This window comes from Aspergillus terreus, genomic scaffold (assembly GCF_000149615.1).
Source record: "Aspergillus terreus NIH2624 scaffold_12 genomic scaffold, whole genome shotgun sequence".
Taxonomy (NCBI): Eukaryota; Fungi; Ascomycota; class Eurotiomycetes; order Eurotiales; family Aspergillaceae; genus Aspergillus; species Aspergillus terreus.
Window position 1 is genome coordinate 913,140 of NT_165935.1, and position 20,387 is coordinate 933,526.

At 53.5% G+C, this 20,387-nt stretch overlaps 7 protein-coding genes across 7 annotated transcripts; 3 read left to right on the plus strand and 4 right to left on the minus strand.

Annotated features, from left to right (window-relative positions):
• Positions 1-96: 96 nt before the first annotated feature.
• Positions 97-1,092, minus strand: ATEG_08319 (uncharacterized protein; the record flags this gene model as incomplete). Its single annotated transcript, XM_001216940.1, has 1 exon — positions 97-1,092. The coding sequence occupies one exon, from the start codon at positions 1,090-1,092 to the stop codon at positions 97-99; it is 996 nt and encodes a 331-aa protein (XP_001216940.1).
• A 754-nt stretch (positions 1,093-1,846) lies between these two features.
• On the minus strand, positions 1,847-5,119 carry ATEG_08320 (putative importin 13; the record flags this gene model as incomplete). Its single annotated transcript, XM_001216941.1, has 4 exons — positions 1,847-4,180; positions 4,244-4,730; positions 4,808-4,998; positions 5,057-5,119. The coding sequence occupies 4 exons, from the start codon at positions 5,117-5,119 to the stop codon at positions 1,847-1,849; spliced, it is 3,075 nt and encodes a 1,024-aa protein (XP_001216941.1).
• A 578-nt stretch (positions 5,120-5,697) lies between these two features.
• ampp (aminopeptidase P) lies at positions 5,698-8,112 on the plus strand (the record flags this gene model as incomplete). The annotated part of the gene is made up of 8 exons (XM_001216942.1): positions 5,698-5,893; positions 5,967-6,026; positions 6,111-6,276; positions 6,336-6,397; positions 6,453-6,674; positions 6,730-6,775; positions 6,836-7,800; positions 7,865-8,112. The coding sequence occupies 8 exons, from the start codon at positions 5,698-5,700 to the stop codon at positions 8,110-8,112; spliced, it is 1,965 nt and encodes a 654-aa protein (XP_001216942.1).
• A 570-nt stretch (positions 8,113-8,682) lies between these two features.
• ATEG_08322 (exocyst subunit SEC8) lies at positions 8,683-12,667 on the plus strand (the record flags this gene model as incomplete). Its single annotated transcript, XM_001216943.1, has 9 exons — positions 8,683-9,082; positions 9,201-9,374; positions 9,430-10,418; positions 10,483-10,596; positions 10,649-11,083; positions 11,133-11,268; positions 11,321-11,466; positions 11,524-11,631; positions 11,684-12,667. 9 exons carry the CDS (start codon positions 8,683-8,685, stop codon positions 12,665-12,667), a joined length of 3,486 nt encoding a protein of 1,161 aa, XP_001216943.1.
• A 1,116-nt stretch (positions 12,668-13,783) lies between these two features.
• Positions 13,784-14,858, plus strand: ATEG_08323 (putative extracellular cellulase CelA/allergen Asp F7-like; the record flags this gene model as incomplete). The annotated part of the gene is made up of 2 exons (XM_001216944.1): positions 13,784-14,398; positions 14,448-14,858. The coding sequence occupies 2 exons, from the start codon at positions 13,784-13,786 to the stop codon at positions 14,856-14,858; spliced, it is 1,026 nt and encodes a 341-aa protein (XP_001216944.1).
• A 681-nt stretch (positions 14,859-15,539) lies between these two features.
• ATEG_08324 (putative HLH DNA binding protein (Penr2)) lies at positions 15,540-16,010 on the minus strand (the record flags this gene model as incomplete). The annotated part of the gene is made up of 2 exons (XM_001216945.1): positions 15,540-15,913; positions 15,944-16,010. The coding sequence occupies 2 exons, from the start codon at positions 16,008-16,010 to the stop codon at positions 15,540-15,542; spliced, it is 441 nt and encodes a 146-aa protein (XP_001216945.1).
• Positions 16,011-18,783: 2,773 nt separating this feature from the next.
• ATEG_08325 (putative protein N-terminal asparagine amidohydrolase) lies at positions 18,784-19,958 on the minus strand (the record flags this gene model as incomplete). Its single annotated transcript, XM_001216946.1, has 2 exons — positions 18,784-19,727; positions 19,796-19,958. 2 exons carry the CDS (start codon positions 19,956-19,958, stop codon positions 18,784-18,786), a joined length of 1,107 nt encoding a protein of 368 aa, XP_001216946.1.
• Positions 19,959-20,387: the final 429 nt, after the last annotated feature.

A 20,387-nucleotide genomic window follows, 5' to 3' on the forward strand; every position in this document is an offset into this window, starting at 1 on the left:
TTGTTGGATGTGTGATGTAATGGATATCTGAGAGCTGAAGCCTTACTAAGAAACACCGTTCGCCATACATGCATAGTACCAGAAGTATAAGCCAATCTACCGGCTCTCCGCCCACTGCACCCACCGCCGGATACAGTCGTCCACGCGTTTCAGCGCGCTCTTCTCCGCCGCCACCTCAAACCACTCGCGATGCTCCTTGCCGCACTCGTCGCAGCGTCCGAGGTCGCGCACGCGGATGTCCCCCAGCTCCAGATGGATCAGCCGCTCCACGCGGTGGACGTGTGGCACTTTGCGCCCGGACAGCGAGGGCGCCGACGACGCCGACGGCGTGTAGGGGTAGTAGCGGATGAGGGTCAGGTCGTGCGAGCACTGGCGCGTCCACTCGTTCAGACGCCGCTGGACGTTGCTCGTGCGCCCGATCTTCAGGCGGATCGCGCCGGGGCTGTGGCGCGTTGGTTGGGATGTCAGGGCGTTGAGGTCGCGGGCCGTCTGGAGGGCGTCGCTAACCCGTCGGCTGCGTGTTGTGCTGGGCGCTGGGAGCAGGGATGAGGCGACCTCGGCCGATGGAGGTCCTGATCGCGTCGTCGTCGTCGGCGTCACCCAGAACATGTAGATGTAGCCCGGCTCGTCGGCCTCTGAGATCGGCTTTGCCAGTTCGGTGAGCAGGGCGGAGGTTGTTTGGGGGGTGAGGGTTGCGGGAATCCACGAGAGGAGAGTCTTGGTCTGCGATGAGGAGGAGTTCTGCGAGCTCTGCAGAGACGGTCGAGATGGTGTCTGTGGGGGTGACAGGAGTCCTGACTGGGAAGATGGTTTTGAAGACGGACGCTGAGGCTTCGCAGCGACCCCGGGAGATGATACTTGTTGCATCTGGGGAGGCCTTTCTGTCGGTCGGTTGCCGGACGGACGGGAGGGCCGTGGTGCTACAGGAGCCTCGTCTTCAATGACGGTAAAGCAGCAGCAGATAGTTCTTTTGGTCTGTTTCTTGGGTCGCATCCGAGAATCTCTGCGCTTCTTGGGGTCCGTCTGGGCGTCGTTGATATCCAAGACGCCTAATCGATCCATCAGAGTGTCGATGCTTGTTCGCGCTTTCATGTCGAAACGATCTGGCTTGTTCGACGCTGACACTGAACCCGCCTGGTCTTTGTGTTGCCAGCAGTATAGCGAGGAAGGGTCTGCACGGTATGTCCCATTATGCTTTGCAGGAGACCCCGAAGGCGAAGAATTCGGGGAAGATGCCAGTGCGCGACGACACGGCCGCCCATTTGCTGTAACACCCCTACATGTTGTTGCTGGGTTGAGTGAATCGGTACGGGAGACGATAGATTCTGGGGTATTGGCGATATGAGGCATGCTAACGATGAAAGAACTTCTGGCGGAATTGAGGTGTCAAGATGGAGGAATAGCAGTATTAAAGTAGAATAATTAGACTAGTTAGTGGGTTCTTGAGGAATGTCAGATTCTTAGGCAGCACGCCGATCAATTCGTAGGGCGGACTTCGAAACATACCCAAAGCAACCACATCCAACCGTATGATCGAAAGAGACCAATTCACTCCACCGCGTCTCATTCCACCCGACGGAGACACTGGGCTTCAAACCAACTCACAGCACACCTGGCTGGTGCCTTGACGCCTGGACGTGCACCGCCTCGGTGGCTGAAGGGCATGCATCCGACCCACTTGACAGAGTGGCACTGCGTCGTGGTGGTGATAAAAATAGTCCGTACACAGATGCTGTGATGCTATTCATACTGAGTGTTACACTGGACCGCCACTGGAATCCTGGAGCATTGGACTTACTATCGCCAGCACTCTCTGTTCGTCTAAGCGTTTCATATTATCCGTTATCTACCCAATATAGTCGAAGCCCGCCCCACGACATTTTACCCAAAACGTCCGCGTCAGGGAGACGGTTGGTGCTTTGCCGCCCCTCGCAGCAAGGAGAGACGCAAGGAAACGTTGTCTCTCCTCCGCCGATGGGAGGTTGCCCGGGCTGTGACTGGTTTGGTGGTTGTCAAGTTCGGCTAGGGCAGCGGTTAAATGTGGACGAGCGAGGGCCTGCTGTTTGAAGACCACTTTTCGGAGCACCTCACAGAGATGTTCCAGATCGGATCGGGCGCATCGTCCGGCTACCTGAGTTATCAAGATACGGCATAAGGCAGGAATACTGTCCCGGAGAGCACTCTGGATGGTCTCCACATGGCCAGGCAGGTTCATCACGCCCACCCAAAACTGCGAAGCTGAACGAAGTGGCAGCGGCTCTGTGCCCTGCAAGGCGAGAAGAGTAAAGTTCAGGATGGCCTGGAGAACCGGCGGTCGCTGTGTCCCGGCTGGCTCGGACGCGGGCGGAGCTCCGGTCAGGGAGAAAAGGAACTCGTGGTACTTGGGAAGCAAGCGAGTGAGGAAATCGATCCCGCCGTTGGCAACTTCAGGATCGTAAAACTCTGGTTTTTCATGCATCCAGCAGAAAGTTTCATAGACGTGCACAATCAAAGCAACTGCCTCGGCACGAATGCTTTCAGGATGTGCGCTATGCGAAGCCAAGAACGCGGACGCAGTGCCCATGACCATATCAATACCAGTGCTACCCGGAGGTATGCTGTTCACAAAGTTAACGGTAACCATCGGAGGGAACACATATGGTCCTGTCCGTTCGGTGTAGCCCGCTTTCAATATGTCGCATACTGCTTCAATAATGGCCACATCGAAGGGGAAGTCGGTCATGAGGAGTTGCATGGTTTGCATGATTAGGTTCTGAGTCGCAGCGCCATTCCCAGCATTCCAGAATGTAGGTGGGTAAGGGCCGCCGTGTCCGGTGTCACTTGAATCCAAGACGATCTCATGGTCCGCTCGAAGGCCCTTTCCGACGCTTGCAATGCAGCGTAGCGCAAACTGGCCGCGATTCTGGGCAGGCTCTATAAGGCCACGAGCGGCTTCGTCTCGCGCGATCTCTGCTTGTTCGTGAAAGAATTTGACGATTCTCTCCAGATACCGTGCCTTTTCTTCATCCGCAGGCAAGGTCTGTATGATCGCAGCGATACCTTCCAGGACCCTTTCCATCGTAAGAGATGTTGCCGTAGGCTTGAACCGGAAGGCCTCGAACTGGTCCAAGAAAACTGGAAGCTCCATTGTAAGTGCGTTGCGGCATGACTTGCAAAGATAGGATATCGATTTGGATGCTACTGGAGCACACGACGCAACATCGAGGGACGCGAAGAGGAAGGTCAAGACTCGGGGGAGTAAAGCATGAGTCCGTTCAAAATACGATTGGTACTTTCCCAGCATGTCTACCAACGTTTGGCGAGACCTGTCTGGAATCTTGACGTCTCTACTCTCGCATAAGCGAGCAAAATCCTCGGAAAAGAAGATTGCGTTGAGACATTCATCCGCATGCTGGTTTTCATCCACAGCTTCAGAAAGCTGTCCGAGGCAGAACACTGCAGCCTCAAATGTCCTCCAGTCTTGCTGCATCAGCGAGGACCGCGCTTGCTCTTGGAAAACCCGGACCAGATCCACCCCGAGAATTGGATACACTGCTAGTAAGAAGTCACAGACGTCGCGACGAAACGCAGCAAATTCACTGCGATCGTCATCACTCCACTCTTGCAGTTCTTGCGGAGACGGATACTTTAGCTTTTCAAAACAGTCCATGGCGGCACGAGCCAGATTCTGTTTCGCAGGGCCCAGATTGGCTTGGTCTTCCGAGTCAAGGTAGATTTCTTGCATATAGTCGGCAACTTCAGTCCACCATTCAAGAGCGATCGGCGACGCCGAATCGTCAACTGCAGCATACCCGGGAGCTTTCAACAAGGTGTGAATCAAGGCTAGGACCTTCTCGTGCTTCTCATCCAACGGCTGTGTCAAGAGCATTTTTTGCTTGAGCGTAGCATACGCCAATAGAAGTTCCAAGAATGTCATGTTTTCGTCTTCAAAATCGGCATCCATTAGAGAGGCAATGTGAGCCGTGCCAAAGTCACTGACGATAAATTCCAGAATGGAGTCGATGTGCTCAGCGGTGAAGATGCTGTCCCGCCAATCTATCAGTTCAACCAAAACTTGCATTGCCGTCCGAGCTAAACTGGAGACCCCCATGCTTTGGATCACATAATTCGTGGTGGGAGAAAGCTGCACGGCCGAGATTGTATCACGCATTTGAAATCCTGCTCGGACGGACATCCATGACTTGTGACACGGAGTCAGACACTGGTACAACAAGAGTATTGGGGTGATACAAAGGGGTCGTACCTGATAAGAATTTATTGCTTCTATTCCTGCCGCTCCATCCGACACAGGAGTACCAGAAGATTCCTGTTGGAGAATACGGTGCAGAACGTATTCGACAAGAGAGAGGGCGTCCTTGATATTGTCTGCAATCCGGCTAGAGTCTGCACCTCGTCGAGACTCCGAGCTCCATCGGCCTATCTCCTCCGCAAGTATATTGGAGAAATATAACAAAGTCACCACCTGTCTTTCAGATAGCGCAGGGAGTATGGCAGCTTGCAAATCAACAGATGAACATTGATCTTCTGGCAAGTAGCTGCCATGTGCGAAAGAAGCTGCTAGGTTGAGCACCGCACGTCCCCAAGGCGCATTGGGCTTGAGGAAAATATTAGCCAGACTGGTCGCCAGCTTCCGTATGACCATAGGCTGTTCCCCTCCATTTACCAAGAGGATGTAGTGGTCAATCAAACGTGCGAGGAGCTCTTTTGCTTCAATCTCACTTAATTGTTGCCTGTGGAGGCGGTCAGTCCAGTGCCGCAGCGCGAAAAATAAGACACCTTTCACGGCTAAACAACGAGATATACGCACCAGTCATGGTTAATTTTAACGGTGAAGGTTAATGCGCCGAAGAATCTTGAGCCCGTGGCATCATCCGTGAGAAGATCATTGGCAATAAGCCAGGCTTGGGGACTTTTCTGGAGGATCTGTAGATGGTCTTGGATCGCCTTGATCTTGGCGGGGTTGCCGGTGTTTGCGGGATCATAGAGCTGAGCTACGAGCTAGAAGGTCGCATTAAATATCATGCCATGAATGAACCCATTAATCTGACACACATACTGTTCTGGCCTCATGGAGAAGGCTCTGCACATCAGAAGCCTGACCCGAGACGTCCCCGGACATGACCGAAGCAAGTTGGAGGGAGAAGGATGCGATGCGATGCGATCGATATAGATAGCCAGATGAAGGTGGAGGAAAGCAGTGGGAAAGGGGTGTGTCACGTGCTGATAACGAGAATTACCAGAACTGTCAGGCGGTCAGTGGAGGGGTAACAGAGCACGACAGCAAGTTGACCAGGGAGGGATGCACAAAGTCACTCCGTAGGGAAGCGCTCTGAGGACAGAGAGAGAATTAAATAGGTAGAAGCCTCCTGTTCAACTTGGAAGAGAGAAACGGAAAAGGAAAGGGTCAAAAGAAAGCATCCCGGGTAGGATGAAGGGGCACGGACCGTTCCTTTTGTATGCACCCTGAGCAATGTACTGTTGCCTCAGGTATCAACCACCCTGATCTTTATCGTCTCGTCTCCACGTCGGCCACAACAGCACCTCACACGACCATCTCCGGGCAATTGAACCTCCCTCTTCTACCTTTCTTTTTGTCCCGGACTGTGGCTTTGTACAACCTTCAAAAAGGTTGTGCCTGCAGATTGTGAATCCGATTGCCTTTACCTTCGGACACCTGCAGCTCAACACCGTCTGTCGATGCTCTTTTCTCACCCTCCCATTCGACTCGCCTGGTCATCAGCTTTCCGATCGGCCCGCCAACTACCCCTCTCTCGTCCCAGGTTCTTTTCTATCTCTGTTCCACGCTACGCTGTCGACATGGAGACTGTGGATACTACCGAGCGCCTGTCGCGACTGCGACAGCTGATGAAGGACCACCAAGTGGACGTATACAGTATGACATCATCAAATCACTTCACTCGTTCTGTATAGCTACCGATAAGGCTAGATTCTGACCCAGTCGACAGTCGTCCCGTCGGAAGATAGTCACCAGTCCGAATATATCGCTCCCTGTGATGGTCGTCGAGGTTAGATTACGCCCTTGATCCCTTCCTTCGTCGGTTGTCGCACACCCGCACCGCGTCATCCGCCGCTGACGCTCCTCCCCATAGAATTCATTTCGGGCTTTTCTGGATCCGCGGGCACTGCCATTGTCTCTCTGACCAAGGCAGCTTTGTCGACTGATGGACGTTATTTCAACCAGGCCTCCAAGCAGCTCGACAGCAACTGGGTGCTCCTCAAGCGCGGCGTTGAAGGCGTCCAAACCTGGCAGGAATGGTATGTTTGGCGAAATAATTCTTATACTCGGAAACAAGTGGCTGACTATGATGGCTTAGGACCACTGAGCAGGCCGAGGGTGGCAAGGTTGTTGGCGTGGACCCGGCTCTTATCACAGCATGTGAGTCGTTGTATTTTTGGCCCGCGCTCCTGAGCATCTAACTCATACCACAAAGCCGGAGCTCGTAGCCTCTCAGAGACTCTTCAAAAGAATGGGTCGTCTCTAAAGGGCATCCGTCCCAATCTCGTCGATCTGGTCTGGGGCAATGATCGTCCCTCCCCTCCCAGGGAGAAGGTAACTGTGCATCCTGAGAAATTTGCCGGAAAGAGTTTCCAAGACAAGATCAGCGAACTGCGCAAGGAATTGGAAAAAAAGAAGACGGCGGGTTTTGTTATCTGTACGCGCCCCAGCCGCACACATACCCCTAATTTCGTAACTAACATGTATTGCAGCTATGCTTGATGAGATTGCCTGGTTGTTCAACCTGAGAGGAACTGAGTGAGTCTGATATACTGTGGAGTGTACGTGTCCTGAGAATAGACTAACAGCTCGCTGCAGTATCCCTTACAACCCCGTATTCTTCTCCTATGCAATCATCACTCCCACTACTGCGGAGCTGTATGTCGACGATGACAAGCTGACGCCGGAAGTCAAAGCGCATCTGGGCCAAGACGTCGTTGTCAAGCCGTACGATTCCATTTACGCCGACGCAGAGGCCTTGAGTGCCGCAAGAAAGCAAGATGCTGGAGATGCGGCCCCTAAGTTCCTTCTCTCCAACAAGGCTTCGTGGGCGCTTAGCCTCAGCCTAGGAGGCGAGGAGCAGACGGAGGAAGTTCGCAGCCCAATTGCCGATGCTAAGGCCGTGAAGAACGACGTGGAACTGTCAGGCATGCGAGCTTGCCATATTCGGGATGGTGCTGCCCTGATCGAGTACTTCGCTTGGCTCGAGAATGAATTGGTCAACAAGAAGACTACCCTCGACGAAGTTGATGCCGCAGACAAACTGGAACAGATCAGGTCGAAGCATGAGCTGTTCGCCGGTTTGTCGTTTGACACTATCTCGTCCACCGGTCCCAATGGAGCTGTCATTCACTATAAGCCTGAGAAGGGTAGCTGCTCCATCATTGACCCCAACGCGATTTATCTCTGTGACTCTGGAGCTCAGTTTTTGGATGGAACAACGGATGTCACTCGGACATTCCATTTTGGAAAGCCTACTGAGCTTGAGAAGAAGGCTTTTACCTTGGTTCTGAAGGGTATGATCGCGCTCGACTCTGCCGTGTTCCCTAAGGGCACGAGTGGCTTTGCGCTCGATGTCCTCGCTAGACAGTACCTGTGGCAGGAAGGTCTTGATTACCTTCATGGCACCGGTCACGGTATTGGATCCTACTTGAATGTTCATGAAGGACCCATGGGCATCGGAACCCGTGTCCAGTATACTGAGGTCCCGATCGCTCCTGGAAACGTCATCTCGAACGAGCCTGGGTTCTACGAGGATGGTAAATTCGGCATTCGCATTGAGAGTAAGGCCTTCACCCCGAGCAGTGTAGTGTGCCCAAGGAACGCAGGCTAACAATTTGTAAACAGACGTTATCATGGCACGTGAGGTCCAGACTCCGCACAAATTCGGTGACCGACCTTGGTTGGGCTTTGAGCATGTCACCATGGCTCCGATAGGACTGAATTTGATTGAACCATCCCTTCTCAGTGATAGCGAGATCAAATGGGTGAACGACTACCATGCAGAGGTCTGGGAGAAGACTCATCATTTCTTCCAGAACGATGAGCGTACTCGGAGCTGGCTTCAGCGCGAGACTCAGCCGATCTCCAAGTGAGACCCATCCGTACTCAGATACATCACTGGACGGGAACCAAGGAACACATGCCTGTTCCTTTCGAGATCTGCAATCTAATAGACTCCATCATTGGAAAATAGATAATGCATTCTGGTATATGAATTAAATTAGGGCGTACTCCGTAGAGGAACAAGGACACATAGTACTGTCGTACCGCGCTGGGCATTACGGAATGTGGCTGGGCCGTTTGGAGTGCTTATGTGGAGAACCCGTGCCGCTGCCGACACCTACACAGAACCATCCGTTCTCCGGACTATCGACTGCCTCTTGCTTGTCGCATTACCCCTTCCTAACCACAAAGACGCCCCCAGCCGTGGCTTGCCATCCCAAAGAACTCTCGTCGTATACAGGGAACCTCTAAATCGCAACACGCATCCTGTCGCATCGACGAAACTATGCCAACTTTCCCTCCTGAATGATCACACAACTCCAAAGCCGGAACGCTACGACTTCAAGACAACACGAGCTTTCCGTCGCCTTGCATACCACATAACGTCCAGTACACATACCCGATCTGGTTCGGTCTAGATTGAGAGTAAGCGATTTGGTATGAGTGGCAGAGCCGGCTACGCCAACGGATACGGATACTCCGACTCCAGCCGGTATGGCGGCACCGATGGGAGTTACACCGGCAACAATAACCTCGGGGTGAATAACTATGGCAGTGGCGGTGGTGGTGGAGGAGGACGAGAGCGTCGCCCGGGTGGCTACGGTGGTTTTTACCCGGAAGAGTCCCAGCAACCTGCTTTAGCAGCATCCCGCTCGCCGGAGAGACCGCGCGACAGATGGGACCAGGATCGCGGCTACTCGTCCTCACGGTCACGGACTCGCGATGGCGAGTCGGAAGGCAGGCTGCCGAGCTCTCGCGATGGTAGAGCCCCTGAAGAGTCCAGCTGGTTGGCGCCCGAAAGTCGGAAGAGAAGTCCCCCATGTCGCCAGGAGCGGTGCGGTAGGACCCCAGGCTGTCGAAGGTCAGTGCTGTCCACGCGTATCATTTTTGTCCATATCTTGGAATTGCGACCCATATCGTTGAGTAGTGTGCTAACCGTCTGTGATATTCTCAACAGAGGTTTTGCAATCCGTCCAGCGCGATTGGGATTTTGTTGCCTCCGACGACTGTGTGCCGGTCCAAGTGGCCTTGCAATTGATGGACACAAGTACATTAGGCAAAGCAGAACGCGAGCCAGATTTTCTACTCATGCGCGATCGAATACAAAAGACTCTGAAATCCGTTGTCAACGGTGGGTACTCATGGACTATAACTGGCGTGGGTTAGTGCTGATGTGATATCGGTAGAACATCACCAGGGATTCAACAGCTCTATCGGTACATACCACAAAATACAGAGTAGTATACAAAGCTCTCAGGGTCGTGTACGCGCTCTCAAGAACGCGTTAGAGGGAGCGAAATCCGGACTTCTCTCGACTAAGCCTGAGTTAAAAGGACTGGCAACATCGTCGCAGAACTACGACGACATCATTCAATTATTCAGCCAGATTGAAGAGATACAATCACTCCCCGAGAAGCTGGAGTCCCGGATATCGGATAAGCGGTTTCTTGCAGCGGTCGAAGTACTCCACGATGCGTTCCGCCTTCTGCGGCGATCCGAACTGGACAACATCGGCGCCCTCGCAGACATTCGTGCCTATTTCGCGAACCAAGAATCATCTTTGACGGACATTTTGGTGGAGGAGCTGCATGATCACTTGTACCTCAAATCTCCTTACTGCTCTGGTAGATGGAAACCACCGACGCCAGAGGGAGAAAGCAATAACGGCAACCCTACTAACTGGGTCGGCATCAATACCTGGGAGAGGCCCGTACATGCTTTTCTTGCAAAGCTGGACGCTTCAACTCCAATGGTGGAAGACGCTTCTCGGAATCCAGAGGCAGATACATTTCACTACATCCAGTTATTGATTGAGTCCCTGAACAAAATGGGTCATCTGGACATCGCGGTGGACCGAATTGAACAACGGCTTCCAGTCGAGCTTTTCACAGTGGTTGACAAGACGAACGCGGAAATTGATGCACGCTACCCGAACCTGACTCGTGGCTTTTCGTCGCAGGATAGCAAATCCGCGCTCCCCACAGAGATCATTGAAGAGCGCGGCCATGTCCTTATGGAATTCTTGTGGACATTGTATGCCAAGTTTGAAGCTATTGCTGAAGGCCATCGTGTCGTTCATGATGTGATCTCTGGAATAGTTGAACGCGAAGCGATCCCTAAAAGCAGCGCACTTGCGGGCGGATTTAAGGAGCTTTGGAAGCTCTATCAAAGCGAGGTAAGTGCAAAGCGTACCCTCACGTTCGTCGTGACATCTTTTGCTGATGGCTTTCCTTCTGCAGATCCGTAGCCTGATGCACGACTATCTGGCAACGGATGGAGAATCGTCCTTGCGTCCAGGCGAGGATGCTGATAATAAGCGCATGCTATACGCCGGCCTCAGAGATAAGAACAAGGTATCTTTCAAAAACAATACCGGGCAATCAACCAGTTACTAACAGTTGGCAGAAAATGTTCAAATTGTCTGAAGCCGATGGGTCTACAGAGATGAAGGCCGAGCAAGACGAGTTGGATGAGATCCTTCGGTCATCCGTCCCTGGTTTAGTGTCGAAGACAAGGCAGAAATCTGCCGCCAGTGACATGCCTTCTTCACGACAGGCTGGAACGGGGCATAAGATTCTTATTGAACCTAGCGTGTTCAACATGAGTCTGCTTCTGCCTCCCTCCCTGTCCTTCATCCAACGTTTAAAAGAGATCGTTCCCGTGGATTCGGACATCGCAATGAGCTCCTTGACGACATTCTTGGATGACTTCCTTGTCAATGTGTTCCTCCCTCAACTGGACGAAACTGTCACGGACTTGTGTACTCTCAGTTTCATCGCCGCCGATGCTTTCATGCAGGATCCCCAGTGGTCAACCGTGGCTCCTCGCCCGATTTTCAAGGTAAAAACTCGTCTTTTGACGGCGAGAGTTTGTCTAACACGGATTCCAGGGAACTGTCAAATTCATGTCTATCGTCCGCGAGTTCAGTAAGATGCTGTCTAGCATCCCTCCTGACCAAGCCTTTTCGCAACTCCTCATCACTCAAATCATGACATACTATGACAAGTGTTGTGGCTGGTACAGAGGTACGAAGCAAAGCACGCTCTATTCTACAGCTAGACTAATATGTCCTTCCAGCCATGGTGACAAAGGTTTCGGCTCGTGATAATAATACTGTGCGGCTCAGAGCCGCAGCGCAATATGCCGAATCTGGTGATATCCGCGATGTGGTCAACGAGTTGTGGACAAATGATACTAGCAACAAGCAGAAGCTCATAGACAAGGTATCTGCCTATTCGTTGGTTACCCAGTTTCATGAACACAGTCTAATCTTCGTCTAGGAAACTGATCTCCTCCTTCAACAAACAACCAAAGTGCCTTTGGAGCCGTATGACATCATATCAGACCCCAAAACTGTTGTCTCTCTGTCACTTCTTTACAACAGCATGGTGAGTTTTTAGTCCGGGCATTCTTAATAGAGCATAGCTGATGCTGGGTTAGCAATGGCTTGCAAGCCATCTCTCCAAACTCCGGCAAATAACGCAACCCAGTCCAGAGACTCGGCAGTCACAATCTGAAAGTCGACCAAACCGCAGATGGACCTTAATTGGAGCAATGAAGCCAAAGCGCGATAGTATTAACCAGCCGGTCTACCTCCCGCTTAACCAAGAGACCGCCACCGTTTTTGACACTACGCTCCAGTCACTGCGGGATCTTGCAACTGCGGCCCTCTTTGCTTTGCACATAGATATCAGATGTGGCGTCATCCACATGCTCACCCGGACAATGTCCGGCCCCAACCCTCAAAATATCAGCCACGCAGAGCCGGCGACGCCGTCGCCGTCAAATACCAATCGGTGGCATATCCTTCTGAACCAACCAACAGCAGCGTCGCCCACTGTTCTTGAGTTGAACAATGACTTGATCGCCTTCGACACGAACATGTCCACGTACTTGGGACCCAGTGAGCGGTGGTTCATCAAATCGGGCCTCGCGAGATTTATCGATCAGACATTCGTTTCTACTACTCGCCACATTGGTGCAATGAACGAAAACGGTGCTTTGCGGCTTCAGCTGGACGTGCTTGTTCTCCAGCAAAATCTGAAGAACATCATCATTGATCCAACCACCGAGACTGCCAACGATGATCGTCAGCCCAGGCGGGGGCGTGAGGAGCATCAGGAAACGGTGGCTCTTCCTCGCAGCGCCAAGTTCCTCGACTGGTTCATGGAAGGTGCTGAGAAGGCCTTGGATTACGCAAAGGAGGAAAAGGAATCGTTCGCCGAGCAAGGCGAAAAGGCATTGGCCGCAGGAAACGGCGAACCGTTCACCTACGATGAGCTCAAGGTGCTCATCGACCTCTGCTTCTCGGATATCCTCCATGGCCCGAGAGGAGACGAGAACCGGGAAGATTTTATGACTGCGAAGAAAGCAAGCGCAGACGCGCTGCTGAGGCTGAACGAGATCATGTGGGATTCTCGGTAACGGTGTTTAATGTGCCTTTAGGTGTTGCAATTTCAATCCAAATTCCCAATCTCTTTCGTTGGACTTTTACTGCTTGTGTTTGAGGCAAGCGAGGTCGCTCATCACGCCAAATATCCCCGGATGGTCTACAAACTCCCGGAGTTCCAAGATTACTAGTGCCCACTTAGTGCAACAAGGTTGACATGACACGATCATGGCCTCAACGTGTTCCTTCAAGCCGCCGCGGAGCCAGCTTGCCTGGTTCATGTATTCAATGGACAACTCAGAAAGCTGTATCAGTCCGCCTCGAACCAAGACAAGTTTCTCAGCGTGTACGTCGAGGTTTCGATACCAATTCACGACTTTACGATCAGACTCAGTGCTCTCGCCGAAGTGTTCGAGCAGTGTGGGCCCACCGCTTGTAGTTTAATTTCCCAACGTTAAAAGGAATGCTAAGACTTGGGATTGAGAAGACAGCTCCATTTTCTGTGTTTGTGCCTGCTGGAGCGGAGCTCTGTTGGGTCAATTTTCCGCAGGTCATTGTCTTGATCCACGACCGGCGTTTCAGATTAAGATCTCATTTCGCGTCCGAGCAATAGCGCCCAAACCGGTGGATGCCACTTCCAATCCGTGCTCTCGAGTCATTATTGATGTGGCGCCCTCAGATTACGGTCTCCGGACAGGCTCATTTCGTTTGATTGCGGCCTGGAACAGCCTGTGGTCAGCAAGACTCCGTGGTCGAGAGTCAAATACGGCTCGCTCTTCCTCCGTTTCTTTCCTGCTCCCTTCTTGTTGTCGCTTGTCTCTCCTTTGCAGTCCTGTCTGGTACAGCAGGTTCGTTTGTTCTGGATCTTGAATCTAGACGTCCATTCTTTTGAAACAGAAAGCTGCGCTGGTTGCACGTCCTCTCATTCGCGTTCGTCTATACACGTCTTAGCATCTATAGCACTCTGATCCTCAGCTGTTGATCAGGTTTCCTAGAAACTCCCTACTTACTTCATTGTCTACTTGAACGCTTTCAAGATGAAATACCAACGTCTTGCTTCCTTTGGCATTGCTGCCCTGGGCGCCGCTTCGGTTTCAGCGAGCCCTCTATTTCCCCGTGAAGACAACGCGCAATGTCCTCCAGGGTACACAATGAGTGTTTACTATAAGACCATCACCCTGGAGCCTACCCCATCGGTTGAACCGACCACCACTATCCAAGCTACATCCACCGTCACGGAGACTGTCACAGCCATCCCTGAATCAACTCTGACCTCTGTCTCGGTGCCGATGGAAACGCCCACGACTGGTGCGAATGTTGCTCCCACGGAGTCCCCCGTTGATGCCATTGAAACGAGCGTGTCGGTTGGACTCCCACCCTCATCGTCAACCTCGACTTCAGCCACTGTTCATCAAAAGGTCATCGTTCCCGCGGAGTCAACCACAACTGTCGCCCCCCAGCCCACAACCGCTGCTGTTGTCGTCTCCACGAGCCAAGCGCAGCAGCCTACGACCACAGCAGCAGCTCCGAGCGCCTCTACCTCGGCATCTTCGTCCAGCTCCAGTACGTCCAAGAGCGAAACGTACTCCGGCGAAGCAACCTTTTACGGCGGCAACGTCTCCGGCGGAACTTGCTCGTTCACGGGCTACACTCTCCCCTCGGGCCTCTTCGGCACCGCCTACTCCGGCGCGCAATGGAACGACGCGGCCCAGTGCGGTGCCTGTGTCCAGGTAACGGGCCCGAGCGGAAACTCCATCAAAGCCATGGTGCGTACACCCCTGTCCTTCCCCTAACCACCACACTAACACAGCACAGATCGTCGACCAATGCCCCGAGTGCGAAGCAACCCATCTCGACCTCTTCCAGAACGGCTTTAGCGAGCTCGCCGCTCTCTCCGAGGGCATCATCAGCATTGACTGGTCCTTCGTCTCGTGCGACATCGACACGCCCCTCGTCCTGAAGAACAAGGAGGGAACCTCGGCGTACTGGTTCTCCATGCAGGTCGTCAACTCCAATGAGCCTGTCACCGCCCTCGAGGTCAGCACCGACGGGGGAAGTACCTGGCATGCTACTACCCGCTCGTTCTACAACTACTTTGAGAACGATAGTGGGTTCGGTACTGACACTGTCGATGTGAGGATCACGGGCCAGTCGGGTAAGACGGTGCGCGTGAACAATGTGGGTTGTTCGTCTGGATCGTCGACTACCGCTTCCACGAACTTTTAATATGGTCCTCGGTTCCGACGTAAAATGAGGGAGTGTGGATTGGGTTGAGTTACTATCGTGGCTGTTGCTTTCGGGTCTATCCGTTTGCTTTGTTTCATTCTATGTACATATTGAACACTTCGAGTCCATGCATGCGCACCGTCCCTTGACACTCTACTGAAATTCGAGAAGTTGATAGAGTAGTTGATAAGTAACTTGCATTCAATAAGAGCCGCAGTCACGCAGGCTCCAGAAACGTCCATATTAATCACTCCCAGCCATAGTTTCGCCGATCCATCCATAAAGATAGCGTACAGAAAGAATCAAAGTAGGGTGAAAGCAGACAAGAACATGCGGCAACAAGTAATCCGACCCCAGGCTGAAAACAAGACAAGATTAAAGCACCAAGGCACACGTCGCCAACCCATCTCCCAACAAAGACGCGCCTTCAGGGTTTTCAAGACCAACCCATCGATAAGAATGACAGTCGACAGAAAATATGATAAACACCGTGGCATCACAAACAAACAAGGATCTGTCCAGGGAGAGAAGGGCCGGAAAATCGAGGGATATCGATAGCGGTAGTTGGAGGTTCCAGTAGGATAATAAAGATTCGTAGCACGCGTAGATAAGGTAAACAGGAATATACTGCAGAGGGCAGAAAAGAAGACCACACCTTACACAAGGTGGAAGATGACCCCATTAGACCTGACTTTGGTCCACCTCGAGGGGCTCCAGCTCCTTCGACTCGTCGTAGTCGTCGAACTCCAGTCCCGCGTCGCGACACCGTTGTAGCCATTTCAACGCGATATCGCCCCGACGGTTGACCTCGGCCTTGAGCTTGGAGTTTTGAGAGCTGATTTCGTTGATCGCATGGGTCGTGGTCATGTTGTTCTGCTCCCACCGGTCGCTCATGGCCTTCTTCTCCTCGTGTAGCTGACAGATATACTCGATTGCGCGCTGCAGAATGGCGCCCTTGTTCTTGTCGCAGTTCGGCACCAAGCGAGCAATCTGGTTGATACCTTCGTTGATTGCCTCGCGACGTCGACGTTCCACTATGGATGCGTTAGCAGAGGCTCAGATGACAACCTGGCTGAGCTCATTACCTTCTTTGTGATTGTTCTTGCGAATCTGGTGCCACTCAGGTGAGCCCACTGAAGGCTTCTGGTTCATACTCTGCGCCTCGCGCGCAGCGTAAACTGCCGCTGCCGTGGAGTTGTGGCTATGCGTGCTTCCCATGGGCTGGCCCATGTCATCGCCAAAGGTCAACCCATGCGCCAGATTGTTGTCGAAAGCCGATTCTGGGGGGCCAGGGTATTTGTTTTGGGGAGTATGGGCGGCCAGCGCGGCCTTTGCAGTCAAGGCATTCTCATCTGAGATGCCATTCTGCGGGCCAACATGTTGGAGAATTTGCTGATCAATGTTGAGCTCGGTGGAGCCCGGGAGTCCGTGGGGATCATAGGAGCCAAGGGAGCTGTGGGTAAAGTTGGGTTGAGAGTCGGGACCAGGAATGCTGCCGTTGCTGCCATTTGAAGAGCGGTTCAGACGCTGAACATCGCCGCCAGTACTGTCAGTGCTCTCGCGCTTGCGCTTGTTCGTGACGTTGCCGTCCGAGGCGCCCAAAGACGGGTCAGACATGATGAAGGTGGGTTTTGAACAGCTGCAGCGAGAACTGGGGTTAGTCGGCGAGTAGGAACAGGGTAGAAGCTGCGCGGCTTACATGAGACAATGACTCGGAACACTAGAGAGTTTCTATCGAAAGTAATGATCTGTTGGTCTGATGCGTTGTTAGTGGCGGTTGCATTGAATGGATGAAGTTGTCTAGTGAATGAAGGACCGAGGCATTCGACAATCACCACCGAATCCCTGGCGAAAAGCCAGATCAGATCCGATGGAGATTATCGAGGTGAAGGCGCAGACTGATCTTATTCATCACAGATCGGCGCATTATGAACAAAGAGAGATGGTGAGCGAGATGGGCCAATAGTGGATTGGAGACGCGTTAGGCTAACGCGCCGCAGTTCCGCATCAGCAGCACCAACAACATCATCGTGTCCACAGACGACACCTTCGTCCAGGGAATGTCTCTGATAGATGAGAAACACCCCTTGAGAGACCATCAGGCAATCAAGGGGTGCATGTCAAATTGACCAAGACAGGTCCGCATCAGACACGCGTCATAGGGCGCTGGTGACGGACGGAACCAGTCGCAGCAACAGCATCAGGAGCGACAGTGGCGAAGGGAAAATCGCCCGACCGGGTCAGGACGGGCGGGATAGAGAGGGAGAAAAGCACATGGTGGGACTCCAAGCGCGATGCGAGGCCATCCCGACGATATGGGGGATGAAGCTTGACGAGGGGAGATGGAAAGAGCAGCAAGCGTACCTTGGGATGGATGGGCTCTCTATCATCACCTGACAGCAAGTCACCTGCCACGGGCATCAACAAGACCCAAGACAATCGACGAGACCAGAAACCGAGACTTCACCGCGGAAGAAGCGAGCAGGAACGTAACGGCCAATTCAGCGCGAGCGGACCGGCCGGATTTGAGGACGAGTAAAAAGAAGCGGCGGATTTTAAGCCGGAAAGAAGGGATACATTGGAGAGAGTAGAATCGCGAGTTGAGTAGAGAGAGAGTCCGCTCGGCTCACGTGGTGACGGCCTACCGCCTCTTATTGGGCTGGGTGTGCTGCGGCTGTCCACAGACACCGATGGCGCAGTTTGTGTCACCTGATCGTGCTGGTGTCCCGACCCGTTTGGGTAGTAGCTTGTACCTCCAGTATGCGACGGCCACCACGAAGAGACCTCGATCTGATTCTTATCGCCAGAACACCTTCCCCCTCTTCTGTTCTCACCCTCCTTCATCGTCGCTCGCGCCGTCATGTGCTGCGGTCCCGTGCCCCCCTCTTTCGTTCCCCCTCCTTCGTTATCGCTTTCGCCCGTCTGATTGGCCCGAGCCCAAAGGAGGGGTTCACCTCCTCATCACGTGCGTCTTACCTCAGCAGCCCATCCCTTTTCGGCAATCACCTTCTACTCCATATACTCTGTGCAGCCACTGCAGACAACAAGAATAATAGTGGCGGATTCGCTCCCCGGCCGGCCCGACCCTGCTAGATTCATCGGGGAGCACGGTCCATATCAACTTGGTGCAGAATCCATATCCCACCTGGCTACTCTACAGAGTACGGTGATCGTCCAGACTCAAATCTGGTCACCAGCTTCTCCTCCAGATGGTCGTGAAGATGAATCTCCATACTGGGTGCAATAACTCCTGTCACGCCTCCCCAAAACTCCGCTTATTGGCAGACTCAGCAGATGGAATCTCCCTACTCCCTACAGAATGTATACCTCTATCTTTCTTATTAGAGCTAGCCTAGCCTTTTATCCCCCCACCATGATCCATGAGGGATGGTCGCAGCAGCGCGCCTTCATCTGACCCAGTGTCACCTTCACCGTCATCGACCACTACGCCATTTCTCGCATCCATGCCATGCCCCAGAGATCGCCCATTCGCGTCTCATCTGAGCGACGGTGGCGTCTCTGCAGTGTACGATCGGCAGTTGCAATGCGTCGACCGGGGTTGCGTCCTGCACCGTCCGTTGATGATATGCATCAAACATCGGGATGGGCGGTGGATCCCTTGGTCATGCGCTGCGTCCGCGGCGGGCTGATCCGCGTTTGGGTTTCGGCTTCTCTCCCCGTAGCGTCCCTTCCGTAGCATCAGAGTCTTCAGCGAGGATGTCCACAGGGAGACGGCGTTGGTTAAGTCTAGATTCAAGTATGCACGATCCGACCCTGTCACATGGGCTGCGATGCAACCTTCGGTATGACTCCGGGGTTCACATGATTGTGGCCGCAGGGGTGATGATAGAGTATGGATGGACTATAGTACTATCACGACCGCAATACCACTTGCGGCCCCGTAACGAGCCACACATCCTCTCCATCAAGTTCCTGCCTTCACCAACCCAAACACCATCCGGGGATCCGCCGTAGTATCAGCAAAACAAATCCCCTCGCTCCCAGCGCCCATCATGTCCCAACACAGGATCTTCACATCAAACGCCGACGCATCTGCGGCCTCGCTCGCAGAACCTTCCTCCCCACCCTCTCCATCAGACACGGCCCCAGCCGCGCGAGAGCCAGACTGAGAGTGAGGCGCCGGCCGCTGTCGAATCGCAAGAATCGTACTCGTGCCTGCGTACCGCGCCGGACTGGCCCCCTCCGCCCCCTCCTCCTCCCCAGCTCGATTCGCAAACACAATGATAATCTGCTTCCCCTCTGCCCCATCCACAGCCACACCATGCTGCATCCGCTTCCTCACCAGCGGCAGAAACCGCTGAATCCAGTAGTTGAACGTATCCATGTCCGGCCGATCCTTCAGATGCGCCATCTCCTCGCGACTGAGCAGCGTCAACCACGCCATCGACAGCACCACCAGCTCCGTCTTCGAGTCCAGCACGCGGTGCGCAAACTCCCACGCCGTGAACGGCGCCTCGAACCGGTACGGGTTGATGTCCATGCAGATGCCAAACGAGGTGGCCACCGCTTTGCCGCCGCCGCCGCTGGGCGATGGCCCAAACGTGAGCTCATGGAAGCCGCGCGCCGCGTCGCCTTCCGCCGCCCACGTCTCGTCCGTGTAATACAGGAAGGTCTTCCGGTAGTTCAGGATGACCTCGCCCCGCTCGTCGACCACAAGCAGCGAGTTGTAGCACGTCCCCGGGTTGGACGCTTGGTCACGCCCCGCGCTCGCCGCCTCGATCTCGGGGTACCCCACGCACACCTTGCAGCCGTACTTCTTGGCTGTCTGTCGCGCCCAGGCGGCGGACGGCCCCTGTCCGGCTGGCTCGAGGTACGGGGCAATAGCCTCGCGCGAGGGGAAGTTGTAGCCTGGTGAGATGTCAGTATATCAAGCAGCCGGTAGATGAATCGGAGAGTTCAAGGATGGGGCCATGCACCTGTCAATGCAAGCTCGGGCAGTACCAAAATATCGGGCTTCAGGGTATCAAGCCCCGAAGCAGGGGTTGCTCCTTGGCCGTCCTGGAGCAGGTCATTGGCCCTTCTGATGTTGCCTTCGACATCGCCCAGTTTCGGGGCAAATTGCAGCGTTGCGATTCTCATGCTCCGTCTTTGTTGTGTTACTGGATGGATGAGAGGAATGCGTGTGCAAGGATGTGTCCAGGTCTTGTGACCGAGATCGGTGCTCGAATGGATACTGCGAATGGCAGACGGATCAAGCACCTGGACGGGAGACGGAATGCGGTAATCCCAACATTGATGGGATTGCGTGTCCTGAGGGGAGCAATAATGACTGACTACTGTGGTGATGTCTGATCTGATGCGTTTCTATAGTGCCGGCAGGCGGTTGTTGGATGATTGGATCTGTGATGGAGGTGAAGTGTCCATGTGGTGATTGGTGAGCCCGGCCGGAGTCATGTGATTTGCCATCTACTTGCATTGCATGTTTTCGCGTATTGAAGTGTCGAAAACATCTACATACTAATCAGCTTAAGCTTGTATAAATTTGTTATTCAACATAGCATGTACGAA